Source organism: Patagioenas fasciata, chromosome 20 (genome assembly GCF_037038585.1).
Source record: "Patagioenas fasciata isolate bPatFas1 chromosome 20, bPatFas1.hap1, whole genome shotgun sequence".
Lineage (NCBI taxonomy): Eukaryota > Metazoa > Chordata > Aves > Columbiformes > Columbidae > Patagioenas > Patagioenas fasciata.
In genome coordinates, this window is record NC_092539.1 from 2,354,378 (window position 1) to 2,382,361 (window position 27,984).

Consider the following 27,984-nt stretch of genomic DNA (forward strand, 5'->3'; position numbering starts at 1 on the left):
GAAGCCTTCTGACCAAGTTCTCTCAGCATCTCCCAGCCCTTAAACCACTCATCTCTTGTGCTATAAATTAAGCATTAGTAACATTTGCTGCCCACCAGGATTTTGCAGGTTTTGCTTCAGAAAAAGCCTAGAAATGCCCATGACTGGATCACCTCCTTCTGCGGTCAGATAGGAAATGAAAATAAAAGGCAAGCAGGGCTTTAGGACAGAAATGCAAAGAAAAAAAGACTCTTCCACTAAAGGGCTTGACAAAGGCCTTTCATTTCCCCCTAGGATTTCCTTCCAGAAGGGCAGGTCTCCCAGAGCCTGTTTTTCCCAGAAAGGTCAGAAAGAACTAAGGAACTTGCAGCTTTGTGACTCCAAAGTCACAATACGACCAAAACGGGAAACGCTTTTTCATCACACCATTTAAAACACTGTTTTCATTGGATGCTAATTCATTCACATTTAATCCAAAATCCCTGTTAAAGCAGTAAATAAACGAACCTCCCACGTCACCTCTAGAAAAAGAGATCTTTAGTTCAGATCTTTGACCCTCCAAGGAGACTTCCAGGAATGAGAAGGTTTGATCTTTCTGCTGTCTGGACATCACATCTATTCCCACAGCAGAAACAGGCTTAAGCATCCAACTGGGGGGTTCAGCTGGAGAACAGGAGCTGAGGGGAGACCTTCTGATCTCTGAACTGCCTGAAAGGAGCTTGGAGCCAGGGGGGTCGGGCTCTGCTCCCCAGGAACGAGCGCCAGGAGCAGAGGAAACGGCCTCAAGTTGCACCAGGGGAGGTTGAGGTTGGATCTGGGGAACAATTTCTTCCCCAAAGGGCTGTGGGGCATTGGAACAGGCTGCCCAGGGCAGTGCTGGAGTCACCATCGCTGGAGGGTTGGACAGACAGACATGAGGTTCTCAGGACATGGGGCAGTGCCAGGGGTGGGTTAACAGTTGGACTCCATGATCTTGAGGGTCTTTTCCAACAAAAACGGTTCTATGAAACTGCAGGCTCAGGCTTACAGACCCCTACCAAAATGGAACAGGGGTTTGTGGTTCAGGGACACAAGGCAATGGGACTCCCCCTCGCCCCCAGACCCTGAGCTGCAGTGATGCTCTGAGCATCCCCTGGAGCATCACAGGGCTCTTCCCCCCCATAGACGTCTCGGTCTCCCCCAGCCCCATGTCAGCAGATCACCAGCTGTACCACTGCGATACCAAACGGCCCCTGGGAAGGGGCCTCAGCATTTCTGCTTTGGGAGGAGAGTTCGAGTACCAACGCGCCGGGCTGGAAATCCACACTGCCATTTCCCCACTGACACTCAGGGCCAGAAGTGAACGACAGCAAGGGCTCAGGAGAGCCTAAAAGACCCCAGCGCAGCTGCGAGGAGCCCAGTGCCATGACCACCGCACACTGTGCCCCCTCCCAGCTGCTGCAGCTCCGGGAAGCAAGGCTGAAAACAATTCCAAGGGCATCTCGTATCCCCGTGGCTTGTGACGGATGCACAGCTCACCTACCCCCACTCTGCAGCCCCTCGCTGATTCGATTACAGTCCCCATCTCTTTGATTGAATTGAGCATCAAGCGATGCTATTGAGAGCAAAGTGCCCCCTCCCTCCCGCCCAGGCTCAGCTGGTGAGGCTGCCCGGCCCCCACCCCTGGGAATATCAAAGCCAGGAGAGGAGATTGCCCTCTGGTCCAACGGCAGAGGAGAAAGTCACCACCCCAAGGTGTGTCCTGGGTATTGTGGGCAAGGCTGAGGGGGCACATGAACAGCCAAAATTGCATTTATCCAATCCATACATATTTTACTATCATTTCTGTGCTACAGCAGCGGGGATCTCAGCATTTTATTCCTTTACAGCGATATTCAACCTCTCCAACACATTTCCCAATGGAAAAGCTCTGTTTCTCCCTTTTCCATCAGCCTGCTCCCCTCAAATAACATGCAACTGTGTGTTGTGGGCTGAGCACACACCAGTTGCCTCTGCAGCACAGGCTCCTGTTTGCAAAGCCCTTTGGGATGCAGACAGACAGAGAGCAGACGGGGGAAGGACAGACGGATACATGGGATAAAGATCCACTGGTGACACGTGTCCCCTGAGCCCAGTCCCGGCCAGGGGACCAAGCACCAGGGCTGCAGCAGCGGCCGGTGGACGCCGTGCCCTGCGCACGCTCCTCGCTTGGAATCGCTCTGGGAACCGGCCTCCCCGCTATTGTTTTCCTTCAGGGAGGCTGCTGCTTCGCCTGCCAATATTTACAAAGAGAAAACAGGGCTTAATCTCGCAGTGCTGGGAAAGGAGGATGCAGATGGCGTGAAGGGGGCGTTTGCGACCAGATAAAGCGAGCGACTGAAGTGGCTGCCAGTTGCTTTCTGACTGCCTTCACCCAGCGCTTGAAACAACACGTTATTGCAGGTGTTGGGTGGCGCGGGAGGCCCTGGTGAGCTTGCAGTTCCGCACCGGACCCTGCAGCTGCACGGGACCCCGGGTCAGGGCTGCCTGTGACATTCTATGACACCTATGACCCCTACGACCCGTGCTGCCAGGAGGAAAACACGAGCTGTGTGTCGCAGAGGAGGCCCAAAAAGCCAACACGAGTCCCTAATGGGCCTTGGTACAGCCCGGGATTATCCACAGGAAAAGGTCCCTTTTGCTCCATGGGAAAAGCTCAGCTCTGCAGCTCTGCAGATGCTCCCCCAGGGCAAGACTCAGCCCCAGGGCACCCATGGGCAGGTGACACCAGGTCACCCCAGCAGACACCAGCCCAAGGAGGACTGTTGGGTCTGTAGCCCATCAACCAGTCAGGGACCTCCTGGAGAACAGCACTACAGTGCAGGAGGGACCATAACCCTACACACCAACACCCAACGCTGCTCCATGTCCTGCTGCGCAGGACCCAGCACCGCAGCATCTGGCACACAAGTGTGGCTTCACACACCACTGCAAAGCCAAGATATAATAATAACAATGAGCCAGACTCAGCCTGACGCCTCCAAAGCCTTGAGCTCAGTGACCAGCCCAACCTGGGGCTGCTCTCGTCTCGCTGCTGCCTCCACAGCTCGTCCTCGCAGACGTGTGCCCAGGGGTGCTCAGGTCCTCAGGTGGATGTTCCCCCTGCAGACCAGGGGATGCACTTCTGCTCCTTTCACAGCCTGGCTGGGTTGCAGGGCCCTCTGTAGATCCCCAGCCCAACCCCTGCTCACCAGGGTCACAGAGCAGATCACACAGGTGGGTCCAGGCAGGTTTGAATGTTTCAGAGAAGGAGACTCCACACCTGCTCTGGGCAGCCTGGGCCAGGCTCTGGCACCTCCCAGCAGAGAAGTTTCTGCTCATGATCAGATGGAACCTCCTGTGTTGACACCCACCCTGGAGATATTCACATTTTCCTCGGCAGGGTTTCTTGGGAAGCCGTTCAGGGCCAGGGCTCACAGCCCAGCTCTGCCCCGGCCTCCAGCATTCAGAGCACTGGTCCGTGGCCAAACCCCACAGAGATCCCAGAGGGGAAGTACCTCGGAGACGGGCTCCAGACTACAATAGCTTTTAAATCGCAGAGCAAACCTTCCACCGGCGAAACAGCAAGCCCTGGGAATATCCTGTGCACAAAACACAGGCAGCCACTGGCTGGTTATTTCATAACCCACAGAGCAAGGTCTGATGAGAAAGTTCAGTTTGCTCCCGTGCGAAGCTGCGCTGGGGGGGCCATGGGCACCACGGCTCTTCCTGCGGATTTTGGATGGCTGGGCACGCTGGTGGTGCCCAAAAGGCAAACCCTGGCAGTACCAGCAGGGGCCCTATTGAAAGCTGGGATGACCAAAAGGTGACGGGATCTCGTGGGTGCTTGATGCTGTGCACAGAGCTGCCTTTTGCAGGGCACAGCAACCTCCACGGAGAAGCACAGATCCTTGCTGGCTGGGTTGTTTTCAGGCCAGGGAAACTCTTTAGATGAAGGTGAAGGATAGATGTGCCCATCCTTCTTTGAGACACCCAGGGCTGGCTCTTTGGAAATGGGTTTTCATTGTCCTACAGACACCCGTGGACTGGGAGAAGCACCAAGGCAGCAAAGCAGAGCTCCTGCTCTGGGGTGTGGAGACACCGGTGACTCCAGCTCACCCCAGGCTGGTTGCCCCTGTTGCACTTCAATGCTGCTGCTAAGGAGAGAGAAGGAGGAGGAGTGATTCCATCATGTCACAGCCTTGAGGGTGCTGAGCCTCCAGGAGCCCTGAAGAACCAATTCCACCTGCTTTGGAGCAGCCAAGGAGGACACAGGGCTCGGTCTGGCTTTGCAGGGCTGCAGGTTGTCCTTCCGTGGTTCATCTGGCAACAGGCTGCACAGGCAGCTCAGGCTGCAGCTCAGACGTCTTGACATCACACACAGAGAAATCCAGGGGCTGGGACCAAGCATTCTTCAGATGGAGGAAAATGGAAACCCCTCTTCATGAAAGAGCGAAGCTATCGCTGTGGGATGGCAGAGGCATTCGGCATGTGCACATGGAGCATCCAGCTTTCACCCCAGCTGGGTGACCCACAGCGATGCACCCGACACAGCGCTGCTCAGCGAGCCTCCCAGCATCCCAGAAATAAGCCACTGCTGGCGAGACACACAGGAAGCAAAGCAAATATCAGAGAGCAGGAAAGGATTTTTCATTTGGTGACATCTCCTGAGCAGCACTGGCAGCACAGCTCGGGGAGAAGGAGCACCCAGGCTGTACAGGAGTGGGAGCAGCAAGAGGAAAGCAGAGGAACGGACTTCATGGTCTCTGTGAGCTTCAAATCCAGGTGATGAGACTGGTGAGAGCAGCAGCAAGGGCTGTGTCTGGATTTTGCTCTACTTGATCGATCCCAACAGTTTCAACCTTGTCTGTGGTACCGTCTCCACCACAGCCCGGAGGATCTTTCACCTGCTGTGGCAGGATGAGCCCATCCAACAACTAACAGCCCATATATCTGACAAATATAATCTATCTCCTTATTACGCATTAGAAGAAATTGAGATCCAATTTCAACACAGCATGCAGTCCACTTCACAGGCAAACGCTTCTCTCTTCCACCTCCTCCCACCCGCACAGCGCCCGATGCAGCTGACGCTTGATTTTCTCTTACCAGGAATTCCAAACCCACTGCACCTCCACCTCTGGCATCTGTAGGGTGATCATCAGAGCACAAAATTCAGGATTTTGTGTCAGTGTGAGGTTGGGGGACTCCTAAATCACCGCAGTTTTCTGCAGTTAAACCCTCCTGCAGCCGGTTGTGCTGGGGGCTTTGGGGCCAGATCTGGGCTCAGCTTGAGCCTCCACATCTCATTCCCAGCCTTGAGGTTTTTCTAAGCTCACGTCTCTAAACTGGCCTTTTTACCACTGCATTTTGTGGGTATTCTCCTGTACTTAAGAACCAAAATATCAATGGAGCATTTGCAAAGGAGGGATCAGACATCTCACAGGGAGCGGAGTAATCGGGATGGGGTTGGGAAACCACAACGGCAGAGCCCGGCCCAGGGCAGCATATCTTCCTGAATGCTGGGAAACGGGAGAAGGGGAACAACTTCCTTTGCTTTGGTCCCCTGCCAAAACCATCCCATTTCTGCTGGAAACAAATGCAACACAAAATGCAAGTCTGCTGGCTGTCACTTTGAGGTCAGAGAACAAAGGAATGGGAAAGTCGACTGAATCCCACACTTCTATCATCACCGATGGCGTCTTCCTGCTGCAGGAGCTCACGGCTGCTCATTTTCCTTCCCCCAACAAGGTTTTATCAGTCACTCCTGACCCTCGCAGAGCTGTGTGTACCATTTCTCTTTTCCCCACCATCACATGAAAACACATCATCAGCTTTCACCCACCTTACCAACTAACCCTCGCTGCTTTATCACTGACCTACCCTCCTTATTGCCTACTTCTCCAATTTTCGAGTCATACGCACACTTAATCAGCCACGAGTTGCTGTTTTCTACCATGTCAATGACGATTTTGCAATTAAGCAAGAGCCAAGGCTTCCCAAGCAGAGCAATACTCACAAATGATGATGCTGAGGTTTCACACCACAGCTTTTAACTCTTTATTAAGCACCGCAGCAATTTCCTATCTTTTTAGGTTTTCAGACCAAATGTTGTGTCACATCAAGCCAAGTGCCTGGGAGGACGTTTTCTCTAGCTGTGCTCCATCTGTACTCTTTATTTATTAATAATTACTTTAAGGTCTTTGCTAAATAAAATCACCTTAGGTGTTCGCTTGGTCGGGCAGGTTTGATGTCAGCTCCTGGTCAGTCCTTTTGCCCTGTTCCCTATCACCAAACCATCCACCCCAGTGTCCTCTAGATCTGCCAGGACAGTGCCCCAAAAAATGCTCCTTGCAAACTCTTCAGATGACATGTCCAGAACAGCTGACCTCAAAATGACCCAGATGCACAACATCCACCAAGCCACAGTGTGTCCCTGAGCCTTAACATCCTCTGTACCATTCGTAAACTGATTTTCCAGCACTCACATGCCCTGTACAGAGATGGGAACCTCGGTTCTCCTCACTCTTCTCCTGCAGAACAGAAATGGGCAATGTCGCATTGCTAAGAGCATTAAATTAGTCACACTCAGCCCTGGGAGTGACAAAGAACACATCAGGCAATTAATTCTGTTACAGACCAAGTGAAGACTATGGAGTTTAGCACATTTATCCAAGCTACGATATTGTCCCTCTCTACAGCAGCTGTGCATTTTAAAGAGCATTTGTTCAAATCACAGCCATGGCAGCAGCCAGGACACAGCTCAAGGACGCAGGGATGGGTCTGCAGAGAGCCAGGGCACAGGACAAGGGGGGACAACGGGGGACAGTGTCACTTCTCTAGCACCTGTCTGGAGGATGTCCCGTGCAGAGCTTGGATGCACATCTCCAAGGCAAAACAAGATCAAGCACAGGGCCACAAGCATCAATTTGCTGGGATCTGCAAGTGTTCCCATCACAGCAGGCCAAGCAGTTGCTACTGGAAAGATTTTCTGTTGGAGCAGTTCCCCAAAGAAACTCCAATGTCTGCAGATTAAAACTTCCAGAGAGTAAGATCAATGTTGCTAGTGCTTTTCCAATGAAAAACTTACTGTGCTATTTGATTTTTAAGTCAATTCGGTCTGAAGATGTTGGGTTGGAATCACAAACTTCTAACCATGCAATAAACCACTGATCTGCAGTTTCCTATCAGTAGGACATTTCCGGAGCCGGGAAGGTGTGGATTCAGCCCTGGACCACATCTCTGTCACCGGGCTGGTTCCTGGTGAGGCCACCGATGCCCACCACACAGCAAATGTCTGACATCGCAGGAGGTGTCTGTGCCCTGCAGGGAATGGGTGGGGGAAACATGGCCAAACCCCCACACCCCAGATTCTCTGGGGTGCAGAAACACCGGTTCACGCTGAATCGGCCCAAAGCTTTCACAGGTGAGGTCTGAACAACTGACTTTAAACTGTTTCACTTGGATTTGAACTACTGAAGTGAAAGAGACTAAACCAGGTCTGCAAGCATTGGTAGCTCTTTTTCACATTCCAGGTGGCAAACACACAGACGAGACAAGATTCCAGAACACACACGTTCCTCACATCAAAACGTGGCACCTTCACTTCCAAAATCCTGGCTGGTTTATGCACTGTGACTATCGCAGTTACCCCACGACCACAACAAGGAACAAAACCACCAGGAACGGACACCTCAGCGCGGAACCTTCGCTATTGCTGCATCCTTTCCAACACCAACCTCAATCTATCCCTTTCCTTCCAGGAGAACACGATGGATCGGGGCCACCTCCACTCACAACCTCCAAACACTGCATTTCGTATTCTGAAGAGCCTGTAAAATAAACGATTATTGTTTGCTCTCCAGCTGTAAATAACCAGAATGCACAGGACTTAAACTCCGTGGAGTGATTTATTTCCACATGATTAAACAGGCTGACCAGCAGTAGCTTTTTTATGACACTCCAGTTTCCCTGAAGGTTGGAATTTTCTTTCTTGTTTAAAATAAATTCAGCAACTCACAGTCATTGAAACACACTCCTGTTTTGGATCACGCCAGATCCGAACGCAAAAATGCGACCTTATGGGTCAGAACATTACTCACAAACCTTGCAAATGAGAAGGAGCAGGAGACGGCAGCTGAAGGCTTCGGCTGTTCCCACAGCAAATGCAGTCAGCCCGGCCCCGTGGGCTCCCTTTCAACTTGCAGCAGCTCTAAAGAAATTAACTGCTCATAGCAGATGATTTGTGGGTAAGAAACCGCGGTACAAGAGCTTCTACCAACCTCCCAGCCCCATCACGGCAGCGCAAGGGATGTGTCTGCCCATCTCATGGTGACAGAAGAGCTCAGATCATGACCACCAAACCCCCCAGACCCATCATCTCCACACCACAGAGGACCAAGCAGTGGAGCTGAGCGAGAAAAGGCTCCCAGTGGGGTAAACTGCCTGTGGCAATGCCAGGGATGGAGCAGAACAGGGGAGAGACCCCTCAGGGTGACACAGGAAAAAAAGAGCCACATACACACGCCCATTCCTCCCTAATGCATCCTTACACAAAGCTTCCTTAGCTGCCACAGCAGACACAGACTCCCGGCATGGTTGGGTTGCAGGGACCTCTGCAGATCCCCAGCCCAGCCCTGCTCACCAGGGTCACAGAGCAGATCACACAGGTGGGTCCAGGGGGTTTGAATGTCTCAGAGAAGGAGACTCCACACCCGCTCTGGGCAGCCTGGGCCAGGCTCTGGCACCTCCCAGCAGAGAAGTTTCTGCTCATGTTCAGATGGAGCCTCCTGTGTTTCAGTTTGTGCCCGTTGCCCCTCACCCTGGCGTTGGGCACCACTGAACGGTCTGGTCCATCCTGACACCCACCCTGGAGACACTGATCAGCAACAATAAGATCCCTCTCAGCTTCTCCAGCTGAACAGCCCCAGCTCTCTCAGTCTCCTCATCAGGAAGATGCTCCAGACCCCTCAGCATCTTTGTGTCCCTCCGCTGGACTCTCTCCAGTAATTCCTTGTCCTTCTTCAACTGGCGAGCAGGGGATGGGACAGTCACATCTGCCAGTAGGACCCAGTCACACCACATCGCTGGGACCCTGATGGCACCAGGAGTGTCCCCAGGCCAGCACCCCATCAGGGTTGTCCCCCAAGCCCCCCCACCCTGCGCTCAGCCCCAAAGCACAGCCAGCCCCTCTGCCCGGGAAGCCGTCCTCGAGGGGAAACCCTCTGGTTCCCATAGTCGAGAAGGAGGATGAGCCTTGTACCAGGGCAGGAGGTGACACAGCCGGGACATCACGTCCATCAGGCAATGGGGAGAGTCACGCTGGGCTGGCCCAGAGACACCCAACAGCCCCACTGAAACACAAGAATTTCATTTCAGTGGGCCCAAATCCCCGCTGTCATTTGACAGCAGGCCATGCCTTGAACCTACCCCACTACAAAAACAACCCGAACACCCCAAACAGATGCTCCCACCAGCATCCAAGCCCCCCACAACTCCCCTGTGTGCAGCCAGCCTGCAGGAATGGCTTGAGAGGGACCGTCCCCTCCCTGCCACAGGCTGCCAGGGTTTAAAACCTTCTGGTGACGCCCCCACAACCCTGTAACTAAAGCTTCGCTCCCAAAAAGCGAACACAAAGAAGAAAAGAGATATGACCTGAAGGCGACTCTCTTCTGAGCTTCCCTGCAGGAAAAAGATGCTTAAAAGCTCCCAGGCTGGCACCCATGGCAGCATCCCAGCATTTCAGCGCCTGTCGCGGTTCACTTGAGGTCGGTCTCCACCAAGGACAGGTTGTTAAGCCACACAAACCCTGCACTGCAGAAGTCAGAGATATCTGCTCTCACACTTTAACCACCAGCCTGTGTCCCTGCAGCCTGGTGCCCCCTCAAGACTGGGACTTGCAGGTCACCATTTCCCAGAAGAGCCGTGGGGAAGCTGGGAAGCACCGTCCTCACTACTTACTCACTGTCACATCCCCTTCTCTGTGCCTCAGCTTCCCCTTTTGAACCAAAATTGCCCATTGCTGGACAGTCTGACAAGACTTATGGCTCAAAGTGCAACTGTCCCCTTGCCCTTGAAGCTGTTTCTACCGGTGCTTACATACTCACAGAAAAGCCGCTTTCTCCCTTCCTTGCAACAAAAACCCATCTGGGGAATAACGTCCTACCCACGGGCAGGATCTCCCGTCGGCCTGACCTCCCCAGCTCAGTGCAGACGCCGGCATCAGCAGCTCTGGGGGGTGCAGGAGTGAATGTCCTGCTCGGGTGGACGCTGCCTTTGAGCCGGGGGCTGCCCTGATGTCACCCGAAAGCCATGGGCTGGCACAGCAGCGTGTGAGCAGCTGCTCCTGGGGCACAGGGCTGCGGCAGACACACGGGAAGCTCCTTCTCCACTTCCAACCTGCTCCAAAATACCCTGGGCGGACAGAAGGAACAAAAAGGGGTTTGCAGAAGCCCGAAAGTGTGGCCAGTCCAGACCTACTGTCCCCTACGGGGGAGCATACACACTGTAAAGCAAATGTTTCACATTTTCTATACAACTGCTACACTCCAGCTGCAGTGGATGCCACAGATCTTGGTCACCAGAGCTATGAGAGCCATTTAAGCCCATCAAAAGAAAGCTCAGCACTTCAACTTGACAAAGACAAGTCTTCACCTCTCAAGATCTCATGAAACGCAGCCAGTTCTCTTTCAGTCACTCCTACTCAGCCCAAAGCTTCTAAATTCAACTCAAGTTCCAAATGCAGGAGAAAATGCCTCACCCTGCTGTTGAGTGTCGCTGCCCAACACCCATCGCAGCGTCTCCGAGTGACAGCACAGGATCAGCCGGGCAGGGAGACATCACACGAGTCTGACGTGATGCAGCTCCTGCCCCGCCACCCCGGGAAGAAACACAGGAGACGAGGGAGGAAGAAGAGGGAAAGGCGAGAGGGAGCTCCTCAGCCCATGGGTACGCAGCGAGTCGTGCCTTGGCCCCAATCCCAGCCGCTCAAGGTGAATAACTTTCATTCTGAACGTTTGCATCCAACTTTCACAATAGCTTATTATTTAATGGTGCTGCTGAGCAACGTTTGCCTCTCTCCTCCGTGCCCTGGGGAATCTTTCACAAATCCAAATTTCCACCCTGAGAATACAAGGCCTTGAAACCAGGAACACCGTAAAGTCACTGGAAAAGGAAAAGAAAGCCGCAGTGTTCAATGATTAAGGAGGTCCAGTCACCACAAACCAATTTTGCAGTCTCCTTGGCTGCCTCATGACACAAAAGTAACTGTGCCAATGTTTAAGTGATCACAAATCTGTTTAGAGCATTCAGCCACGCACCGGCCACGTGTGTTTTTAGAGCTACAATTATATGTCTTTTAAATCGAGCTTCCTGATTTTATTTGAGGGCTTCAAGCCTGGGTGCTTGGATACAAGAAAAGCAAGATGCCTAAAACAAAGACAAAACAGGCAGCAAGGAAATCTGCCCCCAGGTGAAAGAACCCCAAGATGAATCGAAAATGAGATGTAGGGAGGAAGATCCACCTACTGCGCCGGGGGTGGGGAGGAGGAAAAGCGAACCTGGCTCCGTGCTGCTCAGCCTCCCTGTTCACCAACTCCTTTCAGCAGCTTCTTAATACATTCTGGCTACAGACAGAATTCTGGCTGCAGTCCTTTCCAGACCTCTAGCAAATTAGTTAAAAAGGCAGTTAAAAATCAGTCTGTTCAGTGGTCCTTGCCCCAGCAGAAAGGATCAGGGTTGTTAGCACATGTTCAGCTCCCACTAGAAAGTTATTTTGCAAAACAGCAGCACTCACCTCTGCGAGGTAAAGGATGCAGAACTTCCGATCCTCTGAACCTATAAAGAAGGAAAAACAGCATCAAAATTAAGCTACAAGTGCATTTCTGTGAGGAAAGACACTGGGAGAGGAACTGACCGAGAGGCAGCGATTAATGAATATTCATTGTTGTCATCCCGCAGTACCAGGCTGTGACCTGGCAGTGCTGTGTGTCACATCTGCAGGGCCCCAGCGTCCTGCGTGGGTTTGCTGTGCCACCGCGGGTTCTCCTTTGGGTCTGTCCTTTTGCACGAAGGTTTGTTTCATCCAGAGGCCTCGCACGGGCTCTTCTGCCCGACCTGCCCCGGTACATGAGCCCCGATTCCTTCCCAGGAGCGGCAGGGGCCCCACAGAGCCCACCCAGCCATCCTGGGCATGGGGCTTGGTCCCTCCACATCTCAGCTCTGAGGATGCTGAGCTCTGAGCAGGGCAGTTCCCGTCCTGACGTCCTCGGTCCTTCCCAGCCTTTGGTAGGGTTGGTGGTAGCTCTGTCTAGGGCCGCCTGTCCCAGCCTCCATCAGTGCCCATGTCTGGGGTCACAGTTGCGGTCAGTGTCTCTCCAGGGAGATGGAGCCACATCCCAGGGTGCTGTGGAGCAGCTGACACAGGGTAGAGCTCATCCGGCTCTGCTGGGCTGAGGCCAAACCCCCCGAGCTCCCACCAGCCTGGCACCGCTCTGGAGCCCTGGCCAAGGGACCTGCAGTTGCTGGAGGCAAAGCAATGACCAACACTGCGATCCATGTCTTGCTAAGTCATGGAGCAGCCCAGGTCAGCTCCCTGTCCTGCTGCCAGCTGTCCCAGGAGATGTGGTACCCTCCAGCTGCCCCACCAGGCTGGTTACTGCAGGCCTGGCATTCCCTGTGCCCAACAAAAAGGCATTCCTGAAGATTTGTCCTCATCTTTGATCCCTGCTGGTGAGGCACGAGTGTCCCCAGCCCCAAGGGAAGCCAGCTCCTGGCACAGATCAGCCTCGCAGGAGGACATGAGGGTGGTGAGAGCCTGGCCCAGGTTGGCCAGAGAGGTGGTGGATGAACCATCCCTGGAGACATCCCAGGCCAGGCTGGACGGGGCTCTGAGCAACCTGAGCTGGTGAAGATGTCCCTGCTCATGGCAGGGGGGGCACTGGGGGAGCTGGGAAGGTCCCTTCAACCCAAACCATTCTGTGACTCTACGAAGCTGCCACAGGGTCACTCCAACTCACATGCCATCTCCTGGAACCAGCTCGCTCCTTCGCACAAGCATGCCCTGCACCAGCTTCGCCCTTGGTAGCACGCAGCTTTCATAACCCTTTTAATGTCTTTATCTCTGCCAGGAGATCAGCCCTGCAGTCTGGGCACAGCCGCAGATCCTATTCAAGGCGGTGTCAGCACGAGCTCTGCTTCACTTCAACAGCCAGAGCCGTGCTAATGATGTGAACAGGCTCTGTGCAGCGGTGGAAACACCCTGTTCCCCAGGGGACAGCAATTCTTCTGCCACAGGCAGCAGCCCAAATGTCGAGATAAGAGCTGTGACCCATTGAGGGCCTGGGATGCCTCCTGAGTCACTGCATGGTGATGTGAAACCCAGGAAGAAGCGCAATGGCCTGGAGCCATTTGCAGGACGTCCCCTTCCCGCTGCCCTTTGCGGGGGCACAGGCCTCCGCTGACAGCTTCGTTTTTAGCTTATGTTGCAGAAAACGGGCTGGAACATCACCATGGGGACACGGGACACAGCAGGGTGCTGCAGCCCAGCCCCAGCAGGAGCATTCCTGCAGATCAGGAGCCCTCTATTTTCAGGAGCTTTGCTCTGCTCCACCCTGAACGACATGACGGTTGGGAAGCAGCCCAGCCCCAGGGCTCCAGCGCTGCTCCCAAATCTTCCCTTCCAGCACAGGAGCGGTGCCGGACCCCGAGAGCACTCGCTGAACAGCCCGTCTGGGAGCTTGTGTCCCCCCTCTACACCAGAGGAACCATCCATCGCTCTCCATGGCTCTGCCCGAGCTCTCCAGCGCACACACCTGTAAATCCCAGCAGGACCAGCATGGAACGTTTTCCTTGAGCAGCCAAAGCCTCCCATGGGAGCCCCTCAATTGGTGCTTCTCCCCTCAAGGGAGGTTTTGGGGCATGATCTGAGCCTGCTGTCAGCAAACCATGAGTCCCCCATCCCCTTCTGCTGCTTCTACGTCCCACAGGGTCAGCGGTACAAAAGCCACCTCGTCCTCTCAACTGGGCTCTGTGCTCCTCCCTGCACCAGGAGCAAAGGTCTCCAGGCTGCCTTGCAAAGCAAACTGCACACAACCAACACGTCTCAGTCACTTTTCCTCCGGAAATCCAACTTTAATCCAATGTTCCCAAGCTGAACACATCACCCTCTGGAGACACGTGCCCTCAGCAAAGAAAGGTGACATCGCAGTGTGACGGCCCTGGGAATGACCCCAGTTCTCTTGGGCCTCTCTTTATTCCTTCTGTGATCCTGACAAAGCCCAAAACCATCAGAATTAAGTTCCCTTCCAAATTCCTCTCCATCGAGCTACAAATCTTGGCATTAGCAGCCTCCACCACCGGCAGCTCCTGTCCGCCCCAGGGCTCAACGCTGCACATGGCCAAGTAGCCCAGTGCCCACGAGATGCACAAACAGGGACCCAACCCAGGCTAAGGAACCGCTGAAATCCCATTTTCTACCCATAACTGCCTGCAGAGAGAAAACAATGGCCTGGCTGCCCAGCCCAGCAGTGTGTTTGGCCGGTGCTGGTCTCTGGCAAGGCAGGAGAGCGATGGCAGAGCCAGAACGGACAGACCTGAGTGCAGATTTCAGCACAAACCAGGTTTGACGGGATTTCTTCCCTGGACCTTTTCCAGTCTCCAGAGGGTCATCCCGCTGTGTTCCAGAGTGTGCTGCTCACCTCCTGCACCGCGGACCAGAGGCCACGAGTGACAAATGGCCAGGGGAGAGGCACAAACTCCTGCAGGGAAAGCAGCAGCCGCCCGGGCTAACCCAGGGCTCTGTTCCCCACCCGTGCTACACCTGCACCTTTCTTGACAGCTGAACAGCACACACTCTCAGCCAAACTGAGTGAAACGCTGAAAGGAAATAAGCAGCAGTAAAAACAACTCACGTTAAGATATTTCAGTTCTTCCTGATGCGTTGTGATGGGGACTGGCTTCTCTTTCAGTGTAACTTGACCCGCTGGCACAGACAGGAGGAGGGTGTGAGTTTTGTGGGGACACGTCCCCCGTGCCGGCCAAGCCTCGTCCCACACACCCACGCTGACACGTGGGGCCGGCGCTTGCACAGCTCCCGGCACAAGAGCAGCTTTTAGCGCTGCCCCGGCTCTGCCCCCTCCCCGGGCCACCCCAGGAGAACACGCACTGCTTGCAGGATTTGGGTGGTGCACCCTGGGTGTTGGGTCAAAAAGATGGGAAAAGAGAGATGGTCCTGCTTCTTTCCACAGTCTCCTTGCATGCCCAGGGGACAGTGACAATGCCCATGGTGAGGGCAGGTACCTTCATCCCCAGCCCCTTGCATCTGCTCAGCAAGGGCACAACTGCATTGGGCACCCAAAGAGGAGCTCACGGTGCAGGGTGCTGCAGGACCTGGGCACACAGGGACAGAAAAAGCCAGTTGTGCACATCCAGACCTGGCTCCTGAGCTGGGACAAGCTTGTCATCCCCCTTGGCACATGGGCCCAGGGAGGGTGCAAGCCCAGGGTACCTCCCAGCACCCTGGGGCAGTGGGGAGAAGCTGTGGTGGGGCAGAAGCCCCATAAATCATGCTCTGGGCACCTGGCTATCTCAGAGCAAATTGCCACAAGAAACAGCACATGAAAAGCACTTGTTTGCAGGATCCCGGCTGGGGACAGGGTTCACAGCCCCTGGATCATCATCCCAGCTGTGAAACAGAAGCAGAGCGCTCTTCCCTGTCCCAAAGCCGAGCGCACCCACCCAGGGGCAGGATCCCAGCGCAGCGCCGACCTCTGCCTGGAAATTCCCACTGTATTTAGTGAGGAAGCCAGCCCTGCCACGCTGGAAACACTGGCCGGCGTGCTGCTCATCAGCCATGCCGGGCTTCTAAAGCAGGAAGACAGAGCATTGTAAAGCAGATTATACTGATTTGCTTTCACACAGTATGGTGAGCAGTAGAAACAGGAAACATCACAATGGTCTTCAGTGTACCGGAGATGTCTCAATTGTTATACTCAGCAATACGCCTGTTCCTATTAATGTGCCATTCAGTTCTTTAGGAGACCAAATGAAGCTCTTTGCCAAAAGGGACAGACATCTTTTTGCTCATTCCACCCACCTTTGAAGCAGCCCTGCCCAGCCCAGGAGGGTGAGCTGCCTGCAAACCCCCCGCGCTGGATTCCCGGTGTATGGGGGCGATTCGGCGCTGCAGAGAGAAACATCCCCTTCGGACAGGCTTGTTAAGCTGTTCCAGATGTGAACCAGCCGAGTCATTATGGCAACAAGGAAATAAGCGGCAGAAAACCACTCACAAAACCCAGCTGCTCTGCCCGAGGTTATAAGGAACATTCCTGAGCTGAGCTGCAAACAGACCTTTGCGCAGGATTATCCGACAGCCCTGGAGAGCAGCCGGGGCGGCGCACGCGTGCGTGTCCAGGAGCGAGCACCGACCAACGAGCACTTCAACGAGGAACAAATAAGTCAGTGAATTGATCCGGGAGCAGAAATGTTGTTGGAAACGGGAAATACCAACTGACAGGCAGCCTGTGACGTCCAGCACAGCATTGCAGATCCCCAGCCCCGAGGCTCGCAACAACATGGGGCACGTGGAAAGATGCAGCTCATCCACAGAGCTCACAGCTCAGCTGGGAAAATGATCCCTTTGGAGAAGCAGCCCAGATCTGGATTAATCCCTTTTGGTCAGGGCCATGGGACTGCATAAAGATGTCAGCTGATACAGCTACAGAGTATTTCACACTGGTGGGGACCCCTCTGGTGGTCCCCAGTCCAAGCCCCAACGCACAGCACCCAGACCAGGGTGCTCAGGACCGTGCCCCACTGAGTGCTGAACACCTGGAGATCCCACCGCCTCTCTGGGCAATGTAACATTTGACCAACCTCACCACAGAAAAGCTTTTCCTTCTATCTAACCACAATTTTCCAGGCAGGGTCCCAGTCCAGCGACATCCACCACTGGGCTCCAGGAGCAGCCAGGACACCAGCCCCATGCTCACACAGTTGGGCAACTGCACAGAACAAGCCTGTAGCCAAAAAGCGTCCTCACCAAAGAAAGAACAAGGTAGGACTGGGACCAGGGTCCTTAAGTGGCTCCACCGTAGCAAATAGGATGTGCAGAGCGATTCATTCATTCCTCTTTTGACCCTGAGTAGCTAAAGGCCATCTCTCATACAGCATCCGAATTTCCACTTGAAATAACTGTAATAAATCATCCCCCTGCCCTGGGAGCCCTCCCTGAGCGCTCAGCTGGATGTGAAAGCCCAGTCAAGGTGCAGAGAGCAAGGGATGGTCCTCAGCCTCCCCCCACAGCCAGTGTTCGCTCGGGGTGTGCGTGGGGGGGATGCTGGCGTGGGGGGAAACCGTGGGCGGCTGAAGGGAGAAATAGCAAAGTAAAGGTCGGTAGGGCTCAGCCTTGGAGACAACCTCTGAACTCTCAAGGCAAGAAACCTCAAGACTTCACTTCCTTTTCTCAGTCTCAACCAGCCCCTGCGGTGGGCACAGTGACACCAGCAACAGGAACAGCCCGGTGCAGCAAGACCCCGGGGAACACCGGTCCAAAATCCCCGAAATGCACCCAAAAATCCCTGGAAAGTGGTGCTGAGCACCCCGAGGTGTCCCAGGGGACAAAGCTGTTAACACAAGGATGGGAAGGGTGATGCTGACCCTGTACCCCAAGGAAGGATGATCTGGCAGCACCAGTTGGACAGTGCTGTTACATACAATGGGATAGTGGGGTGCTCTCCTGCTGCTGGCCAGAAAACTGTACAGCCAGAGGCCCCGAAAATGCCCCAAATGTCTCCAGGTGCTGCTGCAGACACTCACCCTCCTGGAGCTGGACGCTCTGCAGGTAGAGAGGGTTCCTCAGCACGTTGCAGCGCCCGGGCTCGTCCTCCTTGGTGAAGAGCAGCAGGTCGGAGTAGACAAAGAGGGTCACCTGGAAGCACAAGAGCAATGAAGAAGCTATGAGGAATTTAAGGAATTCACCTCTTGGCACCAAGACAGTGTCCTGGAAAGGTCCTTTACCCTGGGGAGATGCACCAGCTGTGCCAGGCAGCCCAAGCACCTCTTCCCCAAGGGGCTGGGTGCTGCTACAGCCCGCAGGGTACTCCCAGCACCTCTGGACGAGGTTTCCTCCACTTGGCAGCTGCCTACTGGGGCTTGTAGAGTCCCGTGACAAGAGGGATAAACCTGCCCGACAGTTTAACGCCACGCAAACACACCCTCTGCTCTCTCGTGTCACTTCCCATTTACATAAATTATAAATCAGAGGATCAGGAGGAGGGAATAAGTTGCCAACTAATCCCAGCGCACTGGAGAAGTCTCAGCCTAAAGGCAAACATGATCTCCCTGGACACACTCAGGAGCTTCTCACTGTTCTCAGTGCTCTCTTGAGAAAACAAGTTTGGGTCTTACATCAGCAGAACCCACAAGGGCAGCTGCAGGGAACAAGCTTGACACCTTTAAACCACACTGATGGGTGAAATGCAAAACCGAACCGAGCGCCTGCCCAGCTCTGTGCTCGAGCTGTGACCCGAGTGTCACAGCAGCTGGGAGCTGCTCCGGGGCAGGGCCGAGTGCTCACAACTCAAAGCATAGGTTTTGTTCTGCTTCTGGCTCTTGCCTGAGGTCCCTGGTTCAATCAGTACGGATCAGTGTGACCTTTAAAATGAGAAGAGGGAGTTTCTGACCCAGCAGCCTGTCGGAGGGGTGCAGTTCGGTGCAATCGCTGTGCCAGCAGCCAAGGGCTGAGCCCGGCAGAAGTCGGGAGAAGATGCTCAGGAGATGCCAGGAAGGGGCTGCCCCACACCGGTGGGCACAGCGGATGCTGGACGTTCTGCGTTACCGCCAAACCACGCACCGCTCTCAGCACAGGAGCAGCATGTGAGCACGGGGCCGCTTTCCACCGCTCCTCGGGATGCTCCCAAAAACCTCTCCCAGTGGAGGGAAAGCCGCTTTGCAACACTAAGCAACAGCAACAAAGGTTTTCGTGGCCTTTTAGCAACCCTTTCACAAAAGTCAGAACAGCCCAGCATCCCAGGGGTTTACTGGGAGCTGGCACTGCTGCCACCACCGAGTCACACTCTGAGAGGTGACTTTGCTCAGGACAGGGACTGAGTCCCCGCTCACGGGACGCGCTGCCAGGGCAGTTTGTCCCCATGCCCAGCAGCCGATGGACACACGTCAGGGGGTAACAGTTTGTCGCAGGTGGGGGAGTCTCATGTCAGGGCAGCAGCATCTGGGTTGGAAACCGAAATGAAGCCCTTGCCACAAGATTTCTCCCTGCTGTGCAAATTCATTTTTGTGGGCTTTTTAATAAGCACAGAGCTCCTAGAGCAGCTTTAATTGACAATGAAAGCAGGGAGTGTCTGTTTTTCTCCATATTATTTGGAAAATCCCCTCCGTGGCTCACAACAGACTGTTTACCTAGTGCCCACGTTCATCCTCTACATTACTTCTGACCTTATTATTAATACAAAGAATAACGAAGTACAAACTGCACAATAAAGTTTCCTCCATGCCCATCTTGTTCCAAAAGGTGACTTTTCTGGGACATGTCTGGTGCCATCCTCAGTCCCTCAGCCTTAAAGAGACATTCAGGGATTTTGAGAATAACAAGTCAGCAAAGTGAAGGAGATCAGAGCACGATCAGCAAGGGGTCATGCTGGAAATGGAGGAAAGTGAAGACCTAATACACGTGGAAGTTTAAAGGGTAGAAAAAAAAGATTAGAAGGATCAGCAGGAAATAAAATATCAATTCAAAAGCAAGTAGATTTAATTAGGGAATTATGGAAACAGAAACACACAAGGAGTATTTGCAGGTAATTTAGAGAGTATATACAGAGTATTTAGCAGGTGGGTTGGATTAGGTGATCTCCAGAGGTCCCTTCCAACCCCAACCAGTCCAGGATTCTGTAACATTGTGCTATTATGGGAAGATGGGACTGATTGAGTTCAGGATGCAGAGAACATAAAAGCACAGCCAGTGCAGGTTTTGTAAGAGCATGTTAGATGCTGCTTCCAGAAAGACTATTTCAGAGCAGCTCCACACAGTGTTTGTAGAGGTTGCTCAGCTGATGAGGGAAGAAAACGAGGGTGTCCCTTCCACCCGCACAGCCGGAGCCTTAAAACAAGAGGAAACAGCCTCAAGTTGCACCAGGGGAGGCTGAGGTTGGATCTGGGAACAATTTCTTCCCCAAAGGGCTGTGGGGCATTGGAACAGGCTGCCCAGGGCAGTGCTGGAGTCACCATCCCTGGAGGGTTGGACAGACGGACATGAGGTTCTCAGGACATGGGGCAGTGCCAGGGGTGGGTTATGGTTGGACTCAAAGATCTTGAGGGTCTCTGCCAACCGAAATGATTCTGCGATTCTATAAGAGCAGCCCAGGGAGGGCTGGAACGAGAAACCCGGCGCTCAGGTTGCCATCACACCACGGACAAGCCGCAACACGCCGCTGACAGCCCTTGGCAAACAGATCTGGTACCGATCGTGAAAACTCACAGGGCTCATAAAAGCAAAAGAGCAAACAAAAAAGGAAACACGGTGTCTGAATTCATCCAAGCACTACAGAGAATCCACCAGAGTTGCTCCTTGGAGAACCAGAGTATCTTTGTGTGCTTTCCAGAACTGATTTTCTACCCCAAAATCAGAAATAGAACAAGTGGCCTGACAAAAGGGCTCCTCTGCAGACAGAGACAGGCACAGCGGTGTGAGCACCAGAGTGCCCGGGGCCACCGCGCCATTGTCACACAGACATTTTGAGGGGGGGATGGATTTTACAGGGGTAAAAAAGTGTTCACAGAAGCAACACCAATGTCTTGGACACTGTTCATCTGGGTGTGCTCTGCACCACGGCAAACAGCAAAGCTTCTTACACTAATAGATTTGACTAACTACAGAACATGACTGGAAAAACACTGTTACGCAAGGAAAGGGAATGTTTAAAGTGTTTCCTAAAAGAAAACAAGAGAAAACAAGGGCCAGGAGGGAAGGTGGAGAGCAGTGGGTCAGTGCGCTCCCCCAGGATTGGGAGATCAATGCTGAGGCTGCTGCAGAGCCTCACGGCAGGGCCGGGGAAGCCATAACCACACCTTGGAAAGTAAAATATCATCACTAGAATGTGAAAAGGTGCCCAGAAATTAAACCTTGCAGCCAAAGTATCATCACATTCAATATTAAGAATAGTTATCTGTCCTCTTAAGCCCATCCTCTCCTGCCCACCCGTGCACCCCATCGGGGTCATGGCAGGAGTTTGCAATTGTCACCTGCAGCGGAGCATCAGTGACACAGGACGGGTCAGGGCAAACCTGAGAGGTGAGACGGGGGAGAGTACGACCCACACTGCGAAGGCACCTCAGGGCTTTGGGAAGTTGCCTCCGGGTACAATAGAGACAGATCAAAAAAGGACAAAGCCCGTGTTGGACACCTTGTGCACAATCGCCTGGATCACGCTGGTTCCTCTGGCACTCTGCAGGCGAGAAGGACTTCAGAAGATCATAAAAGCGGGAATTGCAAAGTCTAGACAGGATATGATTAAGGGCTGAATAAGGATTGCCCCAGAGGTGAGGTCAGGGGAAGGACAGATGCTGGCGAGCCTCCAGAGAGACAGGTGGATCCTTCAGGAGGTGGGAGAGAGTTTGATTAGTGATGAGGACGCAGTGCCTGACGTGAGAACTGCCAAAGGGAAAGATTCGGGGTTTAAAAAATCATAATAATTTAAAAAAAACCAAACACAACCAAACCACAAAACCAACCACCAAACAAACACACAAACCCAAACAGAAACAGGACCTCCATTTCTAGCCCCAGCACCCAGGCTCTCCTCTCTTGACCCACTTTGCCAAAGCAGAATAACATCCCGAAAACAGCCCTGTAAACCATGGGGCAGTGGGCCGGTTTGAGAGAGGCTGGATGGGATACGCAGTGGGAAAATGGAAACAGCACACGGAGCAAGGAAGAAAGGACCGATTGGAAACAAGAGGTGCTGTTCGGGCAGCGGAGAAGGCTGGAGAGGGAGTGAGCTCAAGTCCAGCAAGGAGAGAAGTCAGAGCCTGATGTACCAGGGGAAGCTCCACTGTGTTCGGTCCATTTTAGGTCTTGCTGGCTTCGGAATTTTAGGTTCTGTTATCTCAGGACCAAAGCAGACACTCCACTGGAGAGGAGGAGTCTCTGGCTCTCCAGAGAGACCTGCACCAGTCTCCTGAAGCTCTGCAGAGCCTGCAGTGACCCGGTGACACACGGCGGACATGAGAAAGCCCCTCCCCAGGGTCATGGTTCATGTCCCGGTGTTATTACCTGCAACGTCAGCTCCCACAGAACAGGGGCTCAGCACCACGCCAGGGTTCACACCAAGGGAAACACTCCTGCCTTCCCTATTCCCTGCTTTGTTCTCTACGCTGAGTCACCACCTCTGGCCTTGTCCCTCTGCCAGGCTCACACAGACATCGAGGCCCCAAGGCACCGCTGCTCCCAAACGCAGTCTCATTCCTGGCCAGTTCCAGCATCTGCTCCAGCTGGGAAATCCTCTTCCAGCCTCACGCTCACCCTTAGGGCATCATAAGCAAGCAGAGTCCTTTCCTCGAGACATCCCATCCTTCTGATCTGCCCCAAGTTGCATCTCTGAAATGGCCAATGTGGCTGTTTGGAGACAGAGCAGCACTTCTCCAAACACATCCCGAGGCTTTCCATCCTCTAAATATGAGCACCCCAAACACACACATGCTCCACACGGCATTAATTATGCGTAATTACTGCACATTTGGCTGAGTCCTCTGAGTCTGAGCTGAAAGCAAACAGCTCCAAACCAGCCGGCAGAAGCATCCGACCTCACACTGGCCACCGGGTTCGAGCCATCGCAGCCCAGCTGTGCTGCACAGCCACGTGCTCACCTGCTCCTCACTCACACAGGTGCCCAGGAGCAGCAGAGAACTGCAGGACACACGGGGGAAGAGCCTGATTTACAAATCAGTGACATCTCCTGATGGGTCATGCAATCTTTCGTATATTTGACAAATGTGACTCAAGTCAAAGCAAGCGATGAATTACACGTTGAAAACCAGAGAGAGGACTCAGTTAACAGAATTTGTGCTGTTTTGTCCAGGCCGGTGACATGATGTGTGTCTGAAAGCGTCACCCAGAAACTAAAAATGCATCAACCAAAAACTCCTTTCTGGCTCTGTGAAGATGACACGTTGTTCATTCCAACTGAATTCAATACCAAATCATTCTGTACAGTGGTGAGATTCTCTGAAAATGCCCCAAAAAGAACAGCAGAAACTCAATGCACGTGTGGGCTCTCCCAGTTGCCGCTCCCTGTCCCAAATTCCAGGGCTTTGCTGATTTTACAGTTGGGCGCAAGGGAAGGCAGCAGCAAACGTAATCAACACCTCGGCTCTGCCGGTTCGGGTGTTGAAAGGTGTCACATACACAGGTACGGCATGGAGCCAAAGCTTAGTTCCTTCCCCAGATTTTTAACAGCTCTGCGATAACATTACAGAAAAGAAGCTGAAAAAGAGGAATTTGGACATGTGACCTGCTGCAGGAACTAAGTTTCTGAAAACCCCCGTAACAGGTTCTCAGTCCAGTTCTCTAACCTGGCACAAAACATTCTTAAACTCCGTCTTTCCCAGTCTGCCGGTGGCCTCAGCTGCTGGGCTGTAACCGGTAAGGATTTGCCATGCACAGCTGCTGCTTTGCGAGCATGAAGGAAGAGAAAAAAAGGGGATGTCTAGAAGAGAAGAGTTTTGATATTTAGTTTATCCCATGATAAACTGACGAGTTTTTCTAAATATCATATTAATCTGTATAGCAAAATAAAACATTCCCCTTCTCAAACAACTATACAGGACTGCAGAAGAGGGTGTTTAAGAGGCTCAGAGAGCACGGAAAGTCTTACCTGCATAGTCCGGCTTCTGCTCTCGTGAAGCAGCAGCTCCTCTGACAGAAGAAGAGTCCGGGCTGGGTTGCAAAGATCTAGGGGCTACATTTGAAATGGAAAGAAAAGAGAAAAAGAAAGAAACAGTCAGACCTTCCACTGGAAGTGTGGTTTGTGGTTCGCCAGAACAACTTTCCACCCACCAAACCCACTCTGTCCCCCCTTGAAGGTGTCACTCGCTGAGTGAGGGGCCGCCCCGCGCTGCGCTCGGAGGGACAGAAAGCTGCAGTCCAGCCCCACGGCACAAAGCGAGTCTCACGCTTCACACCCACGTCAGCCCCAGCTATAAAAAGACAATCAGCCGCTCGCCTCTTTGCACGTTAACTGTTCTGCACAGCGTGGGCTTCATTACGGGCGCTTTTTAGCAGGAAACACAACCACAGCGGTGGCACGGCAGGTTCTCACGTCCCTCAGACAACAATATTTGCTAACATTATTTTATGGATTACTCTCACAGTAAGTTGCAGCAACTTTAAAGCAGCTGCCCTTCCTCATGCCACGCTGCACGCTCAGCTCCCCAGTCAGCACCTTCTCTAACGGCGAGATTCAGTATCAGCGCAGTTCAGATAAGGGAGACCTTCTGATCTCTGAACTGCCTGAAAGGAGCTTGAGCCGGGGGGGTCGGGCTCTGCTCCCCAGGAACAAGCGCCAGGAGCAGAGGAAACGGCCTCAAGTTGCGCCAGGGGAGGTTGAGGTTGGATCTGGGGAACAATTTCTTCCCCAAAGGTCTGTGGGGCATTGGAACAGGCTGCCCAGGGCAGTGCTGGAGTCACCATCCCTGGAGAGTTGGACAGATGGACATGAGGTTCTCAGGACATGGGGCAGTGTCGGGGTGGGTTATGGTTGGACTCCATGATCTTGAGGGTGTCTTCCAAACAAAATAATTCTACAGTGCTATGGCTGCAGAACAAACCCTGTAAAACCAGCCCAGGACGATCCTCCCTGGCAGCATGGCCAGCAAACACCTGAGGACACCTGCACAGGGCCTTGCAGTGCTAGCACAAAGCATAAAAACCAGCTCCTGAGGCATCAGAAACACCACAGACTCAACCCAAATACAAATTTGGGGAGTAAAAGGACAGAAGTGCCAGTTGTGTCCCTACCAAAAAGCAAACTGGCTGGTGAATGCACTGGTGCCAGTGTGAACGGCCACACGGGTGCTGTTGGGGAGGACACAGGGCACGTCCCCCAGCCCCACATTTGTTCCCAAGTCGTCCAGCTCAGGTCAGAGTGACAGACATGGATCATGGCTTTGGGTCCAAAGGAAATCACCAGTCTGAGCTGACACGAGAGTTGCTGCTGTGAGCCAGGGGGCACAGATGGTTCCAGAGCCCCGGGGATGGTGTTCATCAGTCATGTACTTAAATATAAATGATCAGGTGAGGTTTTCTGCCATTCTGGCCATACGAAGGACAAAAGGGAAGACACAGAGGTAGGTAGAGCTACCACCACCAAATTCAGGGCTACATTTTAAGAAAGAAGTAGGGAGTGAGAACATCCTCTGTCAAACCATTACTGCTCTGGATCCTTGTCTGTACTCACCTGCACAAAGACGGGGAACACCAGCACTTTGGGAGCCAGCGTCACGTAGGTGCCGTAGCTGGAGTGCGGGATGTGCGGCCTCACTATGGTGAGGTTCTGGTAGTTCCCGTAGTTCTTCATCGTCTGCACGGTCTTCATCAGCCTGGATTTTCTCCCAGACCCCACGTGTGATTTCCCTTTACACGCACTTCCTGGATGGATAGAGGAAGCAGGAAGAAACGCAGAATGAGGAGAGAGGTCCCGCAGAGCTGCTGCGCTCCGGGCCCACAGAGCCCGAGGGGAAGAGCCGGACCGAGCGCTGCGGGGACACCCAGCACTCTGCTATCAAAACTTCCCAGAGGTGCAGGAAGTAACAGCAACAACTTCATTTTTTTTAACGCAAAACAAGATGTCCCTTGACACTTCTGCTCACTCAAGAGCTACTCGCTTGCCGGACCAAGGACTGAGCTGGATCACACCAGCAGCACAACAGCATTTATTTACATACAAACAAGCCAAGGAAGGCACCGCCAGCACATCTGCCTGGATGGGTGCACGCTGCCTTCCGTGCCATTTCTGAATACAGTGGTTTGGAGGAAGAGATGTGGTGCTCATTATACACACCTCCCCGTGCAGTACTAGGAAATAAGAAATAGAGAACAACCCCAAACATGACTTTAAATGGTCATTCTTGTATCACAGGAGCACCAAGGAGGTTCCCACCATTGGGGAACACCTGCCTGTGCCACCGAGCCCTGACCCTTCCCTTTCCAAGGAGGGGAAAACCATCTGGGACTAACTCAGGGTAGGGACAAAAACACTGGAAATTTAAAGCTTGGGACATTTTTATCCACACAAGTCCAGCCTGCTCTGCGTCCTGGGCATGGGAGTTGGCAAAGTGTGGGAATTTCATATCATGCGGTGCTGGATGGTAGGTTAATCAGAGTTTTCAGAAGATGCTAAGATTGGAGGTGTCAGAGAAAAGGACAAAAGTGATAAACATATTCCTGCACACGGGACGAATCTGTGTCCTTCCAAGTCACCCCCGGGGATGTGATGGTTACTCAGACACGGGGGTGTATTTCTCAAGGATGACCTCATTCTGCATGAGGCTGGCACAACATCATCCACTGCTTCCCAGAATTACATTTCAGTGCTGGACTAAGTCCAAGCAGCCTCACTGGTTTTTTGCTCTGTCCCTCCCCACAGCAGAAAGCTGTGATCCTCATTCAAAGGAGGGATGACACCGAAGCTTTACTTTACCCACTGCTGCCACCTCAACCGGCCAAGCAGAGCTGGGACTTTCCCCAATGAGCCAACAGCAGCTCCTGTGGCCGCTCCACACTGGCCAGTCTGCACCATTGGAGGCCAGGGGACACCAAGTGAACAGCAAACCAGCCCCAGAGTCTCTAACGTAACTGTTAATCCTGTGTTTAAAAGCACAATTGATAATTATCAATAATCATCATTTTTCCCTGGTAGCTGCTGCGTGGGTGAGTCAGTTTTGGCCACCCTTGATGTCCCAGGCCCACGGTGCTCGTCTCTCCTGCCACACACAAACTCCCATCCCAGCAGCAGGACCTGCCAGGCTGGGGACAGAAGGTGCACAGGTCCATGTTCCCCAGGAGCCCTCAACCCCAGACCATGTCCTGATGGGCACCAGCAACCTGGGCTCTGTCCTACAACCTGCAGGCAATCACTCCAACAGGTACTGAGCGTGTCCCTAACAAAAAATTCACCCCTTCTTCAAAAGAAGCCCCACTGAAAAATTGAAGTATTTTCTCCCTTCTCCTTGAAGCCAAAGAACAAGAAATGAATCAGCACTGGTGTGGCCAGCAGGCCTGGGGCAGTGACCGTCCCCCACACTGAGCACTGGAGAGGCTAAGCCTCAAATCCTGGGGCAGTTTTGGGCCACTCACACCAAGAAAGCCCGAGATGCTGGAGCAAGTTGAGAGAAGGGAACGGAGTTGGTGAGGGGCTGGAGCACAAGTGTGATGGGAGCGGCTGAGGGACCTGGGGGGTTCAGCTGGAGAACAGGAGCTGAGGGGAGACCTTCTCAGTCCCTGAAGCGGTTAAACAGACACGGAGATGAGATTCTCAGGGACCTGGGTTAGTGCCAGGGGTGGGTTAATGGTTGGACTCTATCTTGAGGGTCTCTTCCAACCAAAATGATTCTGTGATTCTAACCAAACCAGCTTGGATCCAGCAGGCAGGAATCTCTCCACTTGGATTTTAATGCATCTAGGTGAGAAACTGGAGCATTGGCCCAGGATCTGCAGCCCAGGCGTCCCTGCTCCCCCCACAGCCTTTGCGCTGTAACGGGTCCACACAGCCTTCCCACGCAGGAGCCAGCCAAAACACTTCTGACCATGGCTCAGAGCAGATAAGGTCTCATCCAAAGCAAATATACAAACCTGCCCAACATTACATATTCCATTAAGTATTAGGAAATAGCACATTTACTTTCAGATAAGTGCCGGCAGAGCCAGACCGAGCTCTGTTGGCAACCCAGAGCTGCTGTTTACCACTGGTCCAACAGCCTGCCTCTGCAAAGGGGGGGGCC

General features: G+C 53.3%; 1 protein-coding gene across 16 annotated transcripts in view; it reads right to left on the reverse strand.

Moving 5' to 3' along the window:
- The window catches only part of RGS3 (regulator of G protein signaling 3), an 86,189-nt gene that overhangs the window by 25,259 nt on the left and 32,946 nt on the right, over nucleotides 1-27,984 (reverse strand). For 13 of the 16 annotated variants that reach the window (XM_071817290.1, XM_071817292.1, XM_071817291.1 and 10 more), the window contains 4 exons: nucleotides 25,443-25,633; nucleotides 23,862-23,945; nucleotides 17,791-17,902; nucleotides 11,771-11,811 (listed from right to left, as the gene is read on the reverse strand). In XM_071817290.1, coding sequence (XP_071673391.1) covers nucleotides 11,771-11,811; nucleotides 17,791-17,902; nucleotides 23,862-23,945; nucleotides 25,443-25,633 — 428 coding nt within the window. Of the gene's footprint in view, nucleotides 1-7,715; nucleotides 8,042-8,082; nucleotides 8,164-11,770; nucleotides 11,812-14,885; nucleotides 17,731-17,790; nucleotides 17,903-23,861; nucleotides 23,946-25,442; nucleotides 25,634-27,984 lie in introns of those variants that run through there. The other 3 variants (XM_065853770.2, XM_071817299.1, XM_071817298.1) reach the window with 3 other exon arrangements.